Genomic DNA, 18,167 nt, shown 5'->3' with positions numbered 1-18,167 from the left:
AAAAATGATTTTACAACTTGTGCCTTCAGACTACTGAATTGTAATGGTGACCCTGCTATTGAAGCCACATGATGCAGACTTAAACACGGTACTATCATGGAATATAGTAATTAGTAATTAATACGTTAATTACATGTTTCATCTCTTTAGCTGCAAATGAGAATACGGATCAATGAGCGAAAAAAAGACAACAGAATAACATAGACCTGTACTGTATAGATCATGGACTGGCCTGTTCTCACACCCTCATCCAGCTATCTGAGTCAGTATCAGACAGATACGATCTAATTCATCCATAATCAAATAACTAAAATACTTTCTTCATAATTCTCTGAAGGTGAACTTATTGATGGGTTGAGGTGTTGAACCAGCTCTAACGTGCTTCTACTTCATTCTTTCTTTTGACTCAGGGCCTTTTATCTTGGATCAAACTCACTGTTGTGCTCAGAAATGGAGATGACACTCTTTGAAAATGAAAAAGGAATTCAAAACAGGAATCAAAAGGTGGTCTCTCTCTGTTTCTCACAAACAGACATATAGTCACACTCTTCACTCCTCCTGGATCGCAACAAGCCACCTTGAGCTGTGAACTCTGTCAGCATCCACGTCTTGTTGCATGCATGCATGTTGATGACTACATCTTTACAGTCAGCATTCATTATTCGCACAGGATTGCACGTCAATTTTCTCTTCCTCAAATCTACATGTGGACGATTCAGGGCCAAGGAACGGGACAATAAAACAAGACGTATATGAGTGTAATCTAGGAACTCTAATCTTCACACAGCTTGGTTTCTTCTTAGCTCATCCTTTTAAGTGATAGGATCTGGACATAAAGCTCTCTAGATAACTGAGCCATCACAGAACCCTAATGGACACACCTGAAGATCCAGTTTCTTTTCTGAGGGATTTCTGAGAAATAAACAAAAAATCTTGGCAAAAAAACAAAACAAAAGAGAGAGTCCCAGCAGAGTGTCCTGAAAGTACTGATTGTTGCTATGCACACACAGGGAAGAAATGTTGAAACAATGAAACAGTCAGTGATGTGGGGGCTGGAGGAAGTGGCGGGGGTGTTTCTGCAGAATCCTGAGCTTGCAATATAAACCTTAAAATATCCATGTTGCATAAAGGCCTACTTCATATCCACGACACAGAAACAGCATCAATTATTTACTTTTGCTGGATTTATAACTTATTCATAGAAGACGGAACCATAAGCATCATGGGGGTAGACTCTTACATGACACAAGTGATGGATTTTTAACTATATCCTCATTTGTATGGCGACTAAAATGACCCCCCCCACACACACACTATCACAAACACAAACACACACACACACACACACACTCTGACTCTCCTCTGAACGCCAATCAGGTGCGCAAACAACCAGCTGAGTGCAAATGAACACAACAAACAGACATGACTAATAGGTGCACCATGCAAACACCTGTCTGCAGAGGCAGAGACAGACAGTAGCACACCCCGCACCTCCTCCTCCTCCTACCTCCTGTAACTGCTCCAACTCCTTCCTGAGAGTCTCCTGCTCGGTCTCCAGGTCTGCATACTTCAGCTTCAGCGCCTGGTTCTCCTCCAGGACGACCAGCCCGCACTCAGCAGCCCTGATCTTCTCCCGGTTCGCCTCGGCCAGTTCCGCAGTGAGACGCTCCACCTCGGCCCGGTACTGATCCACCGATTCCCCGCATGCTGCACCGGCAGCCATCGCCCCTCTCTCTGTGTGGGACTCCGTCCTCCTGTCCTCCTGTCGGTCTGCGGTCCTACTGTTCCCCTCAGCTCTGCACAGAGCCAGAGAGGCGGGCGGAGGCTGCGAGATGCTGCTGAATACCCGCCCCCCCCCCCCCCCCCCCCCCCCCCCCCCCCTCCTGAGAGCCAGTCCGAGCAGGCGATGAATAAATCAAACAAGCAGAAGAGTATTTACATGAATCTTACCGCAGTGTTGTCAGCAGCACTCACAGCAGGTAAATATTACTCAGACCACCACATTGTCTCATAGATGAAGATTTAAAATCAGGTCAGGGTTGCTCTGTGTGACACTCAGCAAAACATCATTTCTGCTTATTCATGGGTGCAAGGGCGCCACTTGTCTGCTGCTGTGAGGTATTGCGTCTCGGGATATTTTTAATTATCCATGCCTTCCATCTGCTCAAGAGAATTGTTCCTGCCTGCTCTCGGTATTCACGAGTCATCTCTCCTGGTGGAAGAAGAAAGATTATAAACACTCTGGCTTTACCTCTGCAGAGTGAGAAAACAAATTAATTTCACACAGTAATAAGAGCGGAATAGAAAACTACTCCATTTATTTATGTAAAGTTAGTTTATTACAAAAACTAGTTTCAATCAAAACAGATACTGAACTCAACATGAGGATAAGGGTTTCAAAAGTCCTGCATTACTGCTTGCATGTGTTTCCTTTATAAAACTGTATGTATTATAGAAATATAATTAATCCTTCTGTTGTTTTCATAATAATATTTTAGTATCTTGTAGAGTTCTGTGTTGCTCTAACTTACAACTCTACATTTTAGCACACCATGTGATGTTGAAGAAGGCATGACATTTATTTGGTTCAAAGAAGTTTATATTTTATTAACAGGAAGGGTTTTTAAGTTATTCTCTATTCAAATAAGGGAGTTGATTGTATGTGTATGTTAAGTTGGTCACCTGTTAGTAATGAAGGTCCTGCCTTTTATAAGCTGACATGTTAGAAGGAAAAACTGAAAGCTCATGGGAGACACTTTAGGTTTGTGTTTATTTTGACAACAGTTGTGGACAACGTGGTTTTATCCAAGCCACTTGCTGTGTTGAAAAAATTAAGCCAAAGTTGAAGTGCAATAAACTGCAGTTCGTTGAGTGTCTACTAGAGGCTGGGGGCAGAAGTACTGGAAGTCAAATACATTTTTTTAAAAAGCCTGTTTTTACAGCAGAAATAAACATGTTTACGGTCTGGTTAAAAAAAAACCCAAATAGGTCTGATTAACTCATGTCTCCATCAGCACACACTGTACCGGGGGTGAATTTTTGATAACTTATATGTTTTGATTTGATGAAGGATAAGGGACAATAAGGCACGTAGTTGACCTGACGGCTTTCCTTTAACAGTCATTAAAGGTCACATGTTATGCAAATCATGCTCCACCATGTTTCTCTAACTAAAACTAAACTAAAGTATAAAAATTATAATATGGTAATCATAGTTTTACTCACCTTCATCTGCACAAGACAAACAGTTAGCATGCATAAGTTTTACCCCTTTGTTAAAGGTCACATATGCTAGGTACACTTCTAACAATATGTGTCTCTAGTCTGTCTACAAACCCCCCAATTATGAGAAAAGTCCATCCTCTCCGTCTTTTGCCTGCTCCACTTTTCAGAAAATGTGTGCTCAAACAGGCCGTTTGGAGATTTTCCCTTCATGACATCACAAAGGGCAGTAGCCCCTCCCCCAGGTGGGTGACACTCCCACAGCTAGGTGTTTGTTCTGCCCTCTGAGTCTGCCTTCTCACCGTAAACAATAGGACATGGAGCAAGAAAGCTGAAGCCACTCAAGCCCTTCCAGAGAGGGGGCGTGGTCAGACACAGCTCATTTACATTTAAAGGTACAGACACAGAAACAGCCTGTTCTGAGCAGGGCTGAAATAGAGGGGTTTATAGACAGGATCAGAGTGGATTTAGGACAAGAAACTTCACACATATGTTTTGAGGAGCTCTGAGACTTATTTACACTGGTTGAAGAGGAGGAGAATGTGTCACCTTTAACAGCCAGTTGTTATCTAATAAGCCTGCTTAGAGCCAGAAAAATACACACGTCAGACAGATATGATGACCTGTTCAGTTTTCTTAGTCATATGTCTGTTAGCACAAGGTCAGGAGTACAATGACATGTACTGAGGTGAGAAAAATAGGATGTGTAACACATGTTTCTAAAGTAAGTATCACTAATGATAATGAACTTACTGTTTCTGTGTCATAAAAGCATCTAAAGTGATAAAATACAAGGAACAGAGAGATTTCTGTTTTCGAGATTTCCTCATTTAACCTCAGCGTTATCTTTTTATCTCGAGGGTTATCATGTTTTCATCGAACTCAGACTTCTTGGATGCCAATTTGTGATTGGCAGAACACAATGACTGTTACACAAGTGTGTTTTATTTTCTTCTGTTTGATGCTCTCTCCATCAACATATTTGTGCCCTCTGTCACGTCACCGGGAGTTAATTTATCTCACAGCAAACAGAGGCAATAAACGCAGATATGAGTGGGGTGAAAAGTTGAACCACACTCAGAGGCTTGATAAAGGTAATCATTTCATAGCGTCGATAGTGAGGGTGATGCCGCGTTATCTCGCTTATAATTGGCAATTATTTGAAGAACAGAGTGTAACACTTCTAGGAAAAAGGTCTATGTGGGATCAATTGAAGCAGTAATTGGAGGCCTTCCAATGAAGTTTATCACGGGAACAGAAGAGACAGATTTCATGTACTCAACCTGGTTCACATAAATATTACAAGACGGTTAAGAACAGCAGCCTCACACGTCTACACATAATGCTGCAGCTACTAAAGTGTTAGCTGTTTTAAGCTAAAAGTACTTTACTTACTGTTTGATTAAACCCTGCTTTTTAATTTAATTTTTGGGCTATTTCTTTTGCCCTTTGATTTATGGGATAGGACAGCCGGACAGGAAGTGTTGGGAGATGACAGGGAGTCAGCAATGACATGCAGCAAAGGGCCGAGGTCGGATAGGAGCTTATGGCCGCTGCAACGGGGACGTCGTGCAACATAACCACTAGGCTTTCTGCGCCCCTCAACCATGCTTTTATTTTGAAATAAAGTTAGGACCTTCTGGTTTGGGGATCCCTAACTGACGTCAAACAGCTCAAAGGAACGGTAACAAAGGTCAATGTGTGATGTCATAAGGTCAATGTGTGATGTCATCAGGTGGATATTACTTTGGACTCGTCAGATGAACTGTCTGAGAGTTTGTTAAAGTGAAATGAGACATTCAAAGACGCAGCAGTGTCCTTCTTTTACATCAGACTACAGGGAGACACTGAGGATGACTATCTACGGTGAGCCTAAAGGGACAAAATAGTGTGAGATTAATCGTGATTAAAATGCTGACAGCTCTAGTATCTATGTGTGCTTGTCGACCCGTCCCTACTCTGTGATTATGTGAAGCTCTTTGTAACTGTGTGATGTGTAAATAAATAAAGTTTATTATAGCTTGCCTGAAAGATAAGAAGTTGAAAAGGTTTTTTTTTCCGTTTATAGTTTTTCAAAATGTATCTGCAGCACAAATATTACCTGAACATTTGAACATTTGTGTTCCCCTTTGATCCTGTGCAGCGAATTCTGTAAAGCCTCGGCTGGCCCGACAGTGACCTCGGTTTACGAGTCCAAATTAAGATAAGGACAGGTCGTCAGAAAGTCAAACACAGATGAACAGTTTATGGACCTGCTGAATCTTATCTCTGACAAGGAAGTGTGGTGTCATGAAAAAAATAAATAAATCAAAATGCTCTCCTGCACAATAACACAGCACACACACACACACACACACACACACACACACACACACACACACACACACACACACACACACACACACACACACACACACACACACACACACACACACACACATGCTTTCACCAAGAACATCAAACACAAACTTATTACAAGACATTTTAAAAGACAGGGAGCCAAACAAGCCCGTCAGAATAAAAGTGTTTAACATTCAACTTAAAGAAAAAACGTCCAGTTGTTGACACATCTGTTTTTACTTCCTGATGAGTACACACTATATACACAAGGCCTATATACACAATAAACACTAAACTGTAATGTAGTCTTGAGCACCACACACTCTTATAATCTTATAACACAATGGGGTTTTGTTTTTTAAGACTACTGAAGGTGCTATCTGACCGTCCCCAGCGGGTCAAAATACAGAGTCCTGTGATCTGGGGGATGTTGGTCAGTCAGCACGTCGGGGGTTAATGTGGCCCTGAGGAACCGCCTGGACTGAAGGGGTTTAGGTAAGCAGCAGGGCAGCCAGCACGCGGCCTGCAGGGGGGGCATCTGTGAGAGCTGCGAGAGGACATAATGGAGAGAGAGGTTATCACAGAGGAACAATCAGAAGATGCTGATGTAACCGGGGATAGCTGCACAGTGAGATCGCTAACCATGATGTGATGTGATGTCATAGTAACTAAAATACTGTATAAACACTGCTTACTGCATCTCCAAATGTTTACATTTGTGAGCATAAATTACACAATTATCTTAAATAACAAAATATACTGGTAGAAATGAACTGTGATGTGTGTTTTAAAGCAACAATATGAAACTTTTCTGCCTTCAAAAAAGCTCTCTCAAAGTCGATCTAATGTGCAATCAGTTTAACTAGCGGGGAAAGTTGTCTATGCCTTGTCCACACAGCGCCCTGGTCGCTTGTTTTCAGCACGATGTAACTTTGGCAGCATGCAGCGGTTCTCATGCTACAGAGAAGCCAGTTAGCTTGTCTCTGTGCGGTTTAAAACAAAAGCTGAGGATGAGAGACGGAAGAGGACGATGACGGATGAAGCTATGAAGATAAAAAGAGAGAGAGTGGTAGCCAGTTAAGAGTTAATAATGGACAGGCTCACAGGCGCTTGTCAACAATCAAAGCATGCAAACGCTATGAGCCCCAGGCCAGTAGGGGGCCCCTCAAGGGCTGACAAACTGTAAAACGTCTGTAAAGACATTAGGAAACCTAAGGCGGCCGTAACTATCAGCACTCAGTCCTGCTGCGCTGCTAAATGTCATATGCATTATTCCTGTGATAAACTAACTTTTTCAATGAAAGTCACCGAAGGAAAATGAAGTGAAATGATCCTTCAGGTATTGAAAAAATAGATGAACAAGAGGAAAAAGGAAAGCAGACAGCGGTAAGTGGAGCAGATAATGATTATTAAATGAAACAATAAATTACTGAATGCTGCTCGTCCAGCCTTTACTATCCGGGGGAAAGAATCTACAGTGTGCATCAGACCAGTCTCTACTGTTTCCCACAATGCAAAGCCAGGTCACAGATCTAAATGAGGGACAGCATTGACAATCGTAACAGAGGAAACCATCACAATAAGACCAAACCACCACCAGTTTAATTCAAATCTAAATGAATCTCTCGTCAGCTTTTTTCAGACTGTACATGGACGCTTCACTGTGGCGGCATTTGTCGTCAGCTGGGTTGTTGTTTACTTCCTCATTCCAAGCCTGAAAACCAGCTTAGCCTGGACAGACATACTGCAGAATTACCACCGACTGGAGGTCAGACTACATACTACAGTTGAATGCACTAGGCAGTACATACCGCATGCTGCGTTCAACAGAATGCAGTAGGCGTTTTTTGAAAACAGCCTCTGTGTGTTTTATGACATTATAGTTTAAGGCAGAAAACTTGCGCCAAAGTGCATTAAATCAAATATCATGTTGCTCTACATTGTCAAAGATCATCTTCACGCTGAGCTGAGTTCTGTGTTTATATATGTGTATACAGTTCTACAGTGGAGGTGGGAAACCCTGTTGTGCATTTGAACAAAGTAGTAGTTAGTTGAGCTAATAGTTGAGCAGTGTTACTGATGAGTCGTCTCGTGTTACCTTGTAATAAAACAGGGGCCGACTCGGGGACTGTATGTGATGTCGACTGAGCAGCTGTATGTCCTTCAGTGTTTCGGTCTTCCTCCATTTGGCGCGGCGGTTCTGGAACCAAATCTGTAAAACAGACACATTTGTGAGATTCTCCTCAATTTATGCAACTTTAAAAACACATTTATTATCCATTGAGAGCTATTATTTAACTTGAAGAGTGAATCAGTCTTAGTGTGCTTCAGGTAACAAGTGTTAGTTCTCATTCAGGAGGAGGTTAGTTGTCTCATCATTATCACCATTGTTCGATTGAGAGCAGTTTGGATTAGAGCCCGACAACAAGTGAGCATTAGCCGAGTTATGAGTTACACCAGCTTAGGTGAAACATCAGCATTTACTCTGTCTGTCAAATAAAGTCTCTGTGTGATCAGTGTTGTGATAACCTGCAAGTGTCCCACCTGTATTCTGCCCTCAGTGAGGTGCAGGCGAGAGGCCAAATGGTCTCTGGCGCTCACGTCCGGGTAGTGAGTCTGCTGGAAGACGCTCTCCAGCTCCCGCACCTGAAACGTCGTGAAGGTGACCCTCGTTTGCCTCTTCTTCCTCTGACCTGCAAGCACATGATTGTCCCAGACATTTAGATTTCTCACTAAAAGCATAATTTAAACATGTAGTGATTCAATCTTTAAGCTACTTATTCAAAAGTTAAATGTGAATGTACTCACTCGTGCAATCTGTTGTGACTTTTGGAGAGTCTTCAAGTAGTCTCATTTCAGTTTCTACCAGAAGCGAGAAATATCACCATTAATAACAACTTTTTAAATGATTTTTGGACTTTATGAAAGTAGATCCTCTTGTGATTGTTTAAAGAATGACATACCTGCACATGAGAGCTGGGGAGATTTTCTGGTGTTCGCCTTGATAACAGACCAGGTGCGATGGACTCTCTTCTCTCTGCTGATGCACGTCGGCCTCCTCAGGATTTCTTCGATTGAGTGGGATAACGTTTTGCTCGGCTGGGACTCGCTTCCTTTCTCCCTGCAGAACTCCTTCTCTTCTTTACTCCACATTTCCAACAGTTTATTATCACCTCCCGCCATGAGCTCAGTCACCAGATATCTCTTTTGTTTTCCCCGAGCTGTACTCAAAGAAGTCAAAATGTCCAAACGCCTCTGAGCCTTTGAAGACACTTCTTCTCCTCTGTACTATCTTTGTTGCTCTCTACCCTGTTCACGGCGAGGGCAGCTCTGCGTTTGACCTGCATCACATGGTCATCCATAGGGAGGAGCAAACACTACATAACCACCTCATACTTCTAGGAAATATCAGCAATCTGTTCAATTCATGTCAAGGCTTTTTTTTGTGTGCTCATAGTAAATATGTAAACGTATTCTTCTGATATTATCTTTCCTTATCACTCCTCCACTCACCATTTATTGAACTGAGATGTTACATTTGTTCAGAGGGTTTTATTGCTTTCATTGTTAAAACAAACTCTTGCATTACAGGCCCATGGTCATTGTTGTTCTGTAGTTGTGATTTACACTTTGATTGTATTCAGCCATAAAATAATACATTTAATTTCTCTTGCTACTCTTTCTTATCAGCTGTTTTATGGGAGGGATAGTCTTTATCACCTTGTCCTCTGTATGCCCCCTTACACTTCAGTTCACCTTTACAAACCCAGTTAACAGACAGATGTGTTTGGTTTGTCTCCATCTAGTGGTGTTGGCCTGTCAGTGCATTCACTTTGCTCCCCCTCGTCTTTCAAAGATAAACTGTAGAGTTCTTCCTGCATGGAAATGATTAGAACACGTAAAAACACCCCTTTCAGACTTTTGTCACACTTTTTTGACTTGCCAGTTACATTCTCCGAGATGTCACATTTAAAACATCACATAGTAATACACACGTAAACTACAACAAACATAGCAGATTATCACAGAGCAGAACATCTCACACACATACACACAGGTGTGATCAGTGGTTAACGTTGCCCACAGCAACACGTACTAATATGCCTATCCAAACACTGACATTAGAACATCACTAAAGAATACAGCAGAACGTTAAAATAATTAAACAAAATAAAACAAACATTGTTACGGTCAAATGTTTTACTTTCATTTCAACACAAATCTCACTTAAAGACTATTGAACAATAATCCAATCCAATCCAACTTTATTTATAGAGCACATTTAGAAATAACAGAGTTGACCAAAGTGCTTTACATCAAATAGGATGACAATAGACAAAGTTAAATCGAAGCAGAGCGAAAAGAAAAAACAACAACAAACAAACTCTTATACTGGGTCTGGGAAAGCATACAGATACACTTTAAAAACGAGATTTACAGACAACGTGGGTGCCAGCCTGGGGGGGGGGGGCAACTGGTTCCACAGCTTAGGGGCTACAACTGCGAAGGCCCGGTCTACCCTATGCTTCAGCCTAGCGTTAGGTGCAACTGGGGGCGAGTCATCAGCAAACCTCAATGACTGTGATGGGACAAATATGTAATGGGTAAAAAATGCAATTTCAAGTCATATCAAATTTGTGTTAGGAAGGTATTTCGCAACCCCTCTCCACACACTTTGGGAACCAGTGGTCTAGGAGATGAGGGGAGTTAAAATAAAAAATAAAACCCAGGGAAAAGAAGGAGGAACTAAGTATAAGCTAATTTAAAAATAATTCATTTACAAAATCAGAAACACTTCTCAACCAAACACAAGCTTCTTTTAGAAAAAAACAAAACAAGAGAAGCTGATGAATCTCAAATGAAAGTACAAAACCAACAAGAAAAATGCACACTAAGGCCTCAATGAACAACCCTTCCTTCAACAGAAGGCGTACACTTAAAGGGATACTCCACCTGTTGAAACATGAATCTGTATTGACATTGGGTCATATATGTAGTAGAAATGTGAAATACATTTTGAAGTTGGTGCCTTCTTGACCGAGAAAAGGCAGAAAGTGTCTTTTTGGCTCTTGTGGATGAAAGACACCAAGGTGCTCTATTTACAGACATTTACTACACATAAGGCCGTTTCCTCAACTGATTCCGAGATTTCCTCCAGAGGGAATTGTCATCTTGGAAATTCCTGGCAGAAAACAGACTCTGTGTCCATAGGCAAACAGTGAGAGCACCTACACAACCAGTCCACCCCAGCTCAAGCCGTCCCGGGGTCCTCGTCCTCAGGTTTCTAATGATACAAAGCTTAATGCAAATGGGTGAAGTATCCCTTTAAGTTGCTTGAAGGCTGGCTGCCTCCTCTCTCTCCTGCTCCTTATACTCTAGCCAGGACAAAGCTGCTAATAAAACACCCCAAAGTTAACTTGTTCAGTGTCTCTAAATAAGACGGGACATATCATTACGGCCGCAGTAGCTCAGTCTGTAGGAACTTGGGTATCAAGACCCGGTGTGGACCAAAGTATTACAAACTGGTGTGGTAACTGGAGAGATGCAATTTACAGAGTAGACACCTTTGAGCAAGGCACCAAAATCTGATTTTCTTGCTGCATATAGGCAACACTTAGGACAAGCAATTCAGGCCTTTTGGCAGAGCATATATATTGTAATCACCAACAACATCAACAGCTGCTTTTGAGAGTCCATATCAGCATCATATAGCCTACCTGTTTTTTTCACAGTAGTGGCCAATACTGTACATTTATCAATCCATATCTACTGTAAATAGCCCCTTTTCATAACTTATGTTATCTTAAGACACACTTTACAGAAAGAGCAGGTGTAGACTGTACTCATTGTTACATTATCTTCAAAGACCCAACATTAAAGGAAGAATGTGTAAGTTTTTGATCCCAGTAAATGTCGCCCTTGAGTATCTAAACAAAAAAAAACGTATGTTTGGCGACACCTCCACCATACTGAAGCCTCCGCTCTCCCACAACCCCCCTCCACTCACATCCACACAAAGGAGTCAAGTGCAGGCGGCAGACAAAATTGTCCTTTGCTTGAGCTGCAATTGCCTGTGGCCTCCATTGTTGTGTTAGCATGCTAATGTTAGCGCTCTTTAGTAAGCTCGTAGCTTCACATTGCATGTAAATTGACACAGAATGGCCGTGATCTAAAAACGCTTATATTACAGTCAAATAATCAGTGAGTATGTTCTTCTTCTCTCTAGTCCTTGACTGAAACAGCTTTTATACACAAGGGGAGGAGCCGGCCATCCCTGTAAACACGGCTCTGACAGCAACACAGCCAGCGGGACTCAAGCTTCTCACTCATTGTAGACAGTCATGACTCAAAGACACATTTACACAGGATAGTATTTATGTGTCAAATGTTGCACATTCGTCCTTCTTTAATCCACCATGTTCACTGCACTAGGTGACATTTAGCAAATTAACAATGGTAAGGCAGAAACCTCGAGCAGAACCAGACTTGTGTTGAAACGGCATCTGCTGAGACGTATACATTTTGATTCCCTGTGCTCTCGTCAAAACGGTGAAACAAGTTAAAGAGCCACAACTCTGTTATGAGGCAGGCTGTCAATGAACTCAGCTGATCTTTATAACATGGGGTCTTATGGGGATAGGCTCACTCAGAGATGGCCATTAGTGGTCATTAAAGGGACTGCAGATTTTGGCACATCTGCTTCTTTTCTCTTTCCCACAAAGTCTTAGTTTGGTCCCTTCAGGTCATAGTTTCAAAAACTCTGAAAGCAATAATCCCTTGATTACAATTAAAGACAACTTTTTGTAACAGCTTCCTCACCTTAATCCACCTTTCCTTCAAATCTGCCCCCTGTTGTAATCAAGAATTTCTGTTGCAGTAAGTACCCGTCTTTCTCAGTCCAGAAACTTTTCTTAGAGCTCTAATATTAAAGCACAGCTCTGAGGTAAGCAAATCTAATCTCTTCATAATCCAGGCAAACAGGGAAGCTTTACCAAACCCCTCGCGCAGGAGGTCCCAGCTGACTGATAACAAGACTGTAAAATTGCATGCATCTAGCTAAAGCAATCACCAACAATTAGGGCTGATTTAAATGCTTTCAACCGCCCTTACCTCCAAACTTGATACATTGAAGATGCCATCACCTGGTGAAGCATGGTGCATTCATGGGCGCGCATTAATGAGAGAACCATCCCCTCAACCAGGAAGTGGACTTCTGGGAGAACAAAGATCGGTAACAAGAAAGAGAAAAAAAAGAAGCAACTTTTCTCAGTTAGAAGTCACACTTCTGCACCTAAACATACTCCCTCAGCGCACCGCTCGCCTCCTCCCCTCCCTTAGTGTTTTGACCGAGTGCAGACGTTTATTGGACTGATCTCCATTCTGATACTTTCTTCTAAGTATTTTAAACCTGAGAAAGTATTTTCTTTGAAAAGTATGACGGTTCCCCTTCATCTGTACACTTGTGCCGCCACTCCGCCATCATGCCTCTTTCACATACTGCGTCCCTGAGTGGGCGGGGGCTAGCTCTCTTCCCCCCAAAGAGGTTGCAGGATTATTCATTGAACGGGGAGGGACTCAAGTAAAAAAAACAAAAAAAAACATGTATAGAACATATTTAGCCTTTGAGTAATACATGAACAAGCTGAAGGAAGCGCCGTTCTGTCAGTGTGAACACAAAGCTGAGAACAAACCCAGAGGGACTCTGACTTCGATGTCTTGGTCTTGTCTTGGTCTTGGAGCACTCTGGTCTCGGGTATGTCTTGGTCTGGGTTAATGTGGTCTTGACTACAACACTACTAACACAAGTCTCTTGTCGTCACAGTGTGAAGTCATGAGTGGACTCACTGAAAAGGGACAAAAATGTAAAACTACACGTCGGGAAGCTTATTGCTCATTTATTGTACAGTAGTAAACATACACATATCGACCTCTTCAGTTTGTTGATGAGTAAACAATGTCTGAATAAAGATTTTACTACCTGGGAACATGAAAACAAGGGTTAAGTTGCTGTGAGTGATTAGTAACTCAAAGCTGCACTCTTTGAAAAATAAGCAGGGTCACAGGATACAGTGAGTCGCCAAATCAGAATAAATAACAATTGAAAGTAATAATTTTGGCCTGTATTTATTATGAATGACCTCAGCCAGGTTGTCTCTGCTTTGGACTTGTGCAACATGTTACAGTACGGACAACAACTTCATTGTTCTATTATTCAACGGCCTTTGGTTCTCCTGTTGATACAGTATTAAATCTACTGTAGTGCCATGTTAAACCTGTTTTGTTCCCCTGGTCACATAACATTCGTCAGGACAGAGGATCATTTTTGACCTGAAATACTGACAGAAACAGCTGTATTGTCACACTGCTCCTTCCTGCCATCCACATTAAAGCTCCTGTGAGGAGTTTTCTTTAGCTGGTTACGGAACACACTCAGATACATATTACCACCTCTATATGACGAGACCATTAGCGACAATAGTAAAGGTAAAGTCAGTAGCTTTTATCTTTAAAATATAAAATATAGACAAAAGTAAAGGTGCCCCATTGTCCCTTCTGGGCCTCCGTACATGTGTGGTGGTGACTGCCTGCAGAGACCCTGTCCTCTGGCTGGATTTTCATGTTTTGGTTTGTTTTGGTTGAATCTAGGCGGGGAGCTGGTGTGTTTCCTCCAGCCAATGACAGCGCACAGGCTGCGATTGGACATGATTCAAACTGGGGATTATGACGGACATGGATGTAGCAGGAAAGGAGAGAAAATATAATCAAAGTAAATAAATAAATAAAACGAGGGTGAACATTGTGTTGGCTTTTACCCGTGGACGTGGAGTTGGTCTGCTTCCTGTTTGACAGGCAGGTGACAAACACTGGCGGTTAGCTTGTGTTAGAGTGCGGTAGATGACAGTGTAGGTACACAGACAACAGAGTCCGATGGCGGTGGCTGGGCGTCAGGTGGATGTTGGGACGAGACAGTCCAGTGTTAATGGTTTAAAAGTCAGTTAATAAGAGTTTGTTTGAATAAAAGATCTTGAGTCAAGTAATTTGTCTTTGTTGAGTTTAATTCTGTTTGCAAAGAGAGGACAAAGCACAGAGAACAAGAGCGGTCTGTGACAAAGCTCAAAGAAGACAAAGAGAAAAAATGCTTTTATAGGTAAGTTTGGAAAGGGAGGAGGTCATTTCAGAGCGAAGTGAATGCGAAATCATGAACTACCCCAAAGGCATACCTGGAATCTGTGGTGATAGATTTTCCCTTCTAGTTTACACGCTTTAGTTAAGGCCACCAGCTCTGCTGCCTGTGCTGAGTAATAAGAAGGCAAAAGAGAACAGTTTCATAGTAGTCAGTCACAGCATAACCATAAAGACAACGTCCTGTGTCAGGACACGAGAGGCTAAGCCGTCAACATAGAAAATGAAATCTGGATTGGTCAGAAGTTGGTCAGAGAGGTCAGGTCTGGGAGTACAGATGACTTAAATCTCTGCTTCACCGCAGTGAGGAGAGTGGCAGGACTCAAGGTATGACAGCCATCTCGCTGCAGATAAGTGAGACGTTTTGTGTTCTGCTAAGAGATTTAAAACTGCATGAGGAACAAGAAGTGTGAGTAGGGCTGGGCAATTAATCGGAAATTAATCGAAACTGACATTCAGAACCTCTAACCAACTTTTTATGAGTTCAATGCTAAACATAGTCTAGACAGTGTCTATCTCAGTTCGGAGGAAGGCAGGAGGTCTTGTAAAAGGGATGTGAATGCAGAGGTGTCAGTATGAACAACAGTATTTTGTAAATGTCACAGACAGTTTAGTTTTAGCACATCAGCATAATGATCTTTCCATGACAGGCGGAGCTACGTAGCAGAAACCAGGAGGGTAAGGGGGAGCAGAGGGGGCGCAGTGATGCTTCCATATGAGTCTCACAAAAGTTGCAAATTTTTTCAGCAAATTTTTATGTCTGCGGACACAAGTCATGACCCTCCCTTCCACCTACTAATACTGTTAGGTCACAGGCTAATTTTAGATCTTTTATGACACCGCCTTCAAATCCAATATGTGCAACACATTAATCGGCAAAGGATGCCCTGTCTTCAGGGATTAATTGCTCGCTGCCCCTCTCCAAATTTGATTATGAAAAAGTCTCTGAGACAAACTTCTGAACTGTCTCTGCAGCTTATTGGGATCATGTGCTGCTGTGTTAAAGTTTGACGCAGAGCTCAGATGTGAATTAAGGATCAATAACGGGCTCATGTGGTTCACTTCAGGTCACAGGCTTAAAGAAAGTCCTTCCGTCTTTTCTCTGAAAATGGGGGACAAGCATGCACAAAGATGATTAATGTATTCTCAGAGCTTTGATTAGCTGCTTTAATGAGCACATGACATCGACTGCTTAGTTAGCAGCTTATTTCTCAATCGCTGGCTGTGAAGCCGAACACATTTAATATCACAGCTCACATGAAACACACACACGAGACATGATATAACAAGCCGATTTTAGCATTTAAGTTGTAATTTTAAGGAATGCCGATTCTCCCAGGCATGGACTACCTGCCATGTGATTGATCCTGGATACAGTAAACTGCATGGAGTCACATGCACACACACAGCAGCAGACCCCATGATGTCTCTGCTCTACTTCTCTCTGTGCTGTGGGAGTTTCATGTGAGCTTCATTTCCTACAACGTCTTCTATTTGGAGCATATTTACAAGCTCACACTGCTCCAGGGTTCTGACCAAGGCTTCCCCGTTGTCACTTTAACTGCTTTAAAAATTCTGCTTAGCTTAAAGATAATTATCGACATGTTAATACCCTACATGAACAAGAGACGTTCTCATTCATTCAAACATGCTTTGGTATATATCATTTGTAAATCTTGTTGCTGGCATGGTATCAAAACACTCCATCATATGATATTTTGACATTTGTATATATTTTTTAATTTAAAGCACATATGAGTGGTATTGTTTTGCACCATGCAAATACCTCACAACGAGGAGGTTCCTGGTTTGAATTCCCGTCTGACAGGAGCCTCTCTGTGTGGAGTTTGCATGTTCTCCCCGTGTATGCGTGGGTTCTCTCCGGGTACTCCGGCTTCCTCCCACAGTCCAAAGACTCTGGACTCTTAGCTCCTTAGCTTCATTGGTGACTAAAATTGCCCATAGGTGTGAATGTGAGTGTGGCTGGTTGTCTGTCCAGGGTGTAACCTCGCCCCTCGCCCAATGACAGCTAGGATCGGCTCCATTCCCCCCGCGACGGGAAAACAACTGATGTTTTGCACTCATTCTTGGAGGGACAGGTACAATAAACATTCACTTATATAAATATGTATATGGCAAATTAAACATGAAATTTAAATTTCTAAGATAGTTAGATTTCTTGACCAGTGTTACGTACTAATGTTTGTTAGTAACATAATACCAAAGTGTTCCTAAAGGAACTGACACTCTTTTTAAGATTTTTCCAGATTCCTCACTCTTGAGAAATCAGTGAGGGACACATATTTTTCCAGTGACTCTATTTAAAAATGATCTAAAGCTGTTCTCACACATGCACTCCCAAACATCTTTAAGGAATTTAGGCAGGCTACCCCTGAAATCTTCCCTAATTGCTTTCTCGCATATGAAACTGACAGCGGGAGACTTTCCCTGGACTCCTGGGACATAAAACATAAAAGATTATGTGGAAGTGGCAGACGAAGCAACAGAGACAGTTTTTGCCTTCATATCGATGCTACGTGTAGTTTGACATATTCAGGGTATCAACCAAAGGTCAGAGTATTACATATTGACACAAAACATAATGAAGCAGTTTCCTTACATGGATGGATATCACGCCTTGAATGTCATCACCCCCACCCACACACGGTGAATTGCTTTGAACATTCCCTGCTGCTGATGGTCTATAGTAGTTATTATGTATAGAGGCTGTGGTCCACCAAGCGGGTGGCCTGGGTACAAATGCGACCTGTGGATCCTTCCCCGCGTGTCATTCCTCACCCTCTCGCCCCCTGGTTTCTAACTCTATATCCACCGTCCTATTTCTCCAATAAAGGCGTAAAAAAAGCCCCAAATTTAACAAAACAAAAAAAAGGCACTTCCTGCTGCGTCCTCACATCAGCTCATCCCTGCTTCACATTTTCAAGGGGGGTTCACACAAGCAGCTCATCCTGACAAACATAAGGACGTTTTCAGGAGATTTGAGCATGTGTGAATATGTTAAACAATATTTTAAACTTCTGCAGACATGTGGCATTGTCTTGGAAGCTGAGGTGTTTGTTTCATGACTTCCTATCTCTTTCTGCAGCCTCCAGTGTTTGACCTGGATCCTGACTCAGAAACAAGACATGCACATGAACAGTCCTATGACCCACATAAGGATGCCAACAGAGTGAGAATAAGAGCTTCCTGTGCTGCCACTTTACAAACCCTCTCTTTCTTCCAGTAGATGTGGGCTGCTATAAACCTCTACATTGGCACTAATAATGTTATTGATCTAATTTAGGGGAAATATTGGAACATGGAAAATAACGTTTACCAAACATTTACTCATCACCAATAACCCGCCTGTTGAAAGCTTTGACCACGTCATGTCATAGTTATTATTAAGTTTGCTTTTGGTA

The 18,167-nt window shown here is 42.1% G+C and overlaps 2 protein-coding genes across 6 annotated transcripts in view; both read right to left on the bottom strand.

The window, feature by feature from the left end:
- bicd1a (bicaudal D homolog 1a) overlaps nt 1-1,838 on the bottom strand; it is a 48,813-nt gene extending 46,975 nt beyond the window's left edge. For 3 of the 5 annotated variants that reach the window (XM_065956566.1, XM_065956570.1, XM_065956567.1), the window contains exon 1: nt 1,508-1,838. In XM_065956566.1, coding sequence (XP_065812638.1) covers nt 1,508-1,723 — 216 coding nt within the window. In that variant the 5' untranslated portion in view covers nt 1,724-1,838. The remainder of the gene's footprint in view (nt 1-1,507) is intronic. The other 2 variants (XM_065956568.1, XM_065956571.1) reach the window with 1 other exon arrangement.
- A 3,429-nt stretch (nt 1,839-5,267) lies between these two features.
- LOC109977684 (intestine-specific homeobox) lies at nt 5,268-8,967 on the bottom strand. Its single transcript, XM_020627392.3, has 5 exons — nt 8,526-8,967; nt 8,371-8,424; nt 8,107-8,255; nt 7,661-7,774; nt 5,268-6,109 (listed from the first exon to the last, which is right to left on the bottom strand). The coding sequence occupies exons 1-5, from the start codon at nt 8,743-8,745 to the stop codon at nt 5,939-5,941; spliced, it is 708 nt and encodes a 235-aa protein (XP_020483048.2). The 5' UTR covers nt 8,746-8,967; the 3' UTR covers nt 5,268-5,938.
- Between the last annotated feature and the right edge of the window lie 9,200 nt (nt 8,968-18,167).

This window comes from Labrus bergylta, chromosome 7 (assembly GCF_963930695.1).
Source record: "Labrus bergylta chromosome 7, fLabBer1.1, whole genome shotgun sequence".
Lineage (NCBI taxonomy): Eukaryota > Metazoa > Chordata > Actinopteri > Labriformes > Labridae > Labrus > Labrus bergylta.
The sequence above is the reverse complement of the archived record's forward strand: the minus strand, read 5'-3'. Positions and strand labels throughout refer to the sequence as shown.

What these genes read in the sequence shown, in the direction of transcription:
- LOC109977684 (XM_020627392.3), bottom strand. Translation starts at nt 8,745, where the DNA reads ATGGCGGGAGGTGATAATAAACTGTTGGAAATGTGGAGTAAAGAAGAG. An exon ending in AGTCACAACAGATTGCACGA is followed by an intron (nt 8,256 to 8,370) that starts GTGAGTACATTC and finishes ATGTGCTTGCAG; the next exon opens with GTCAGAGGAAGAAGAGGCAA. An exon ending in GGCCCCTGTTTTATTACAAG is followed by an intron (nt 6,110 to 7,660) that starts GTAACACGAGAC and finishes GTCCTCTCGCAG; the next exon opens with CTCTCACAGATGCCCCCCCT.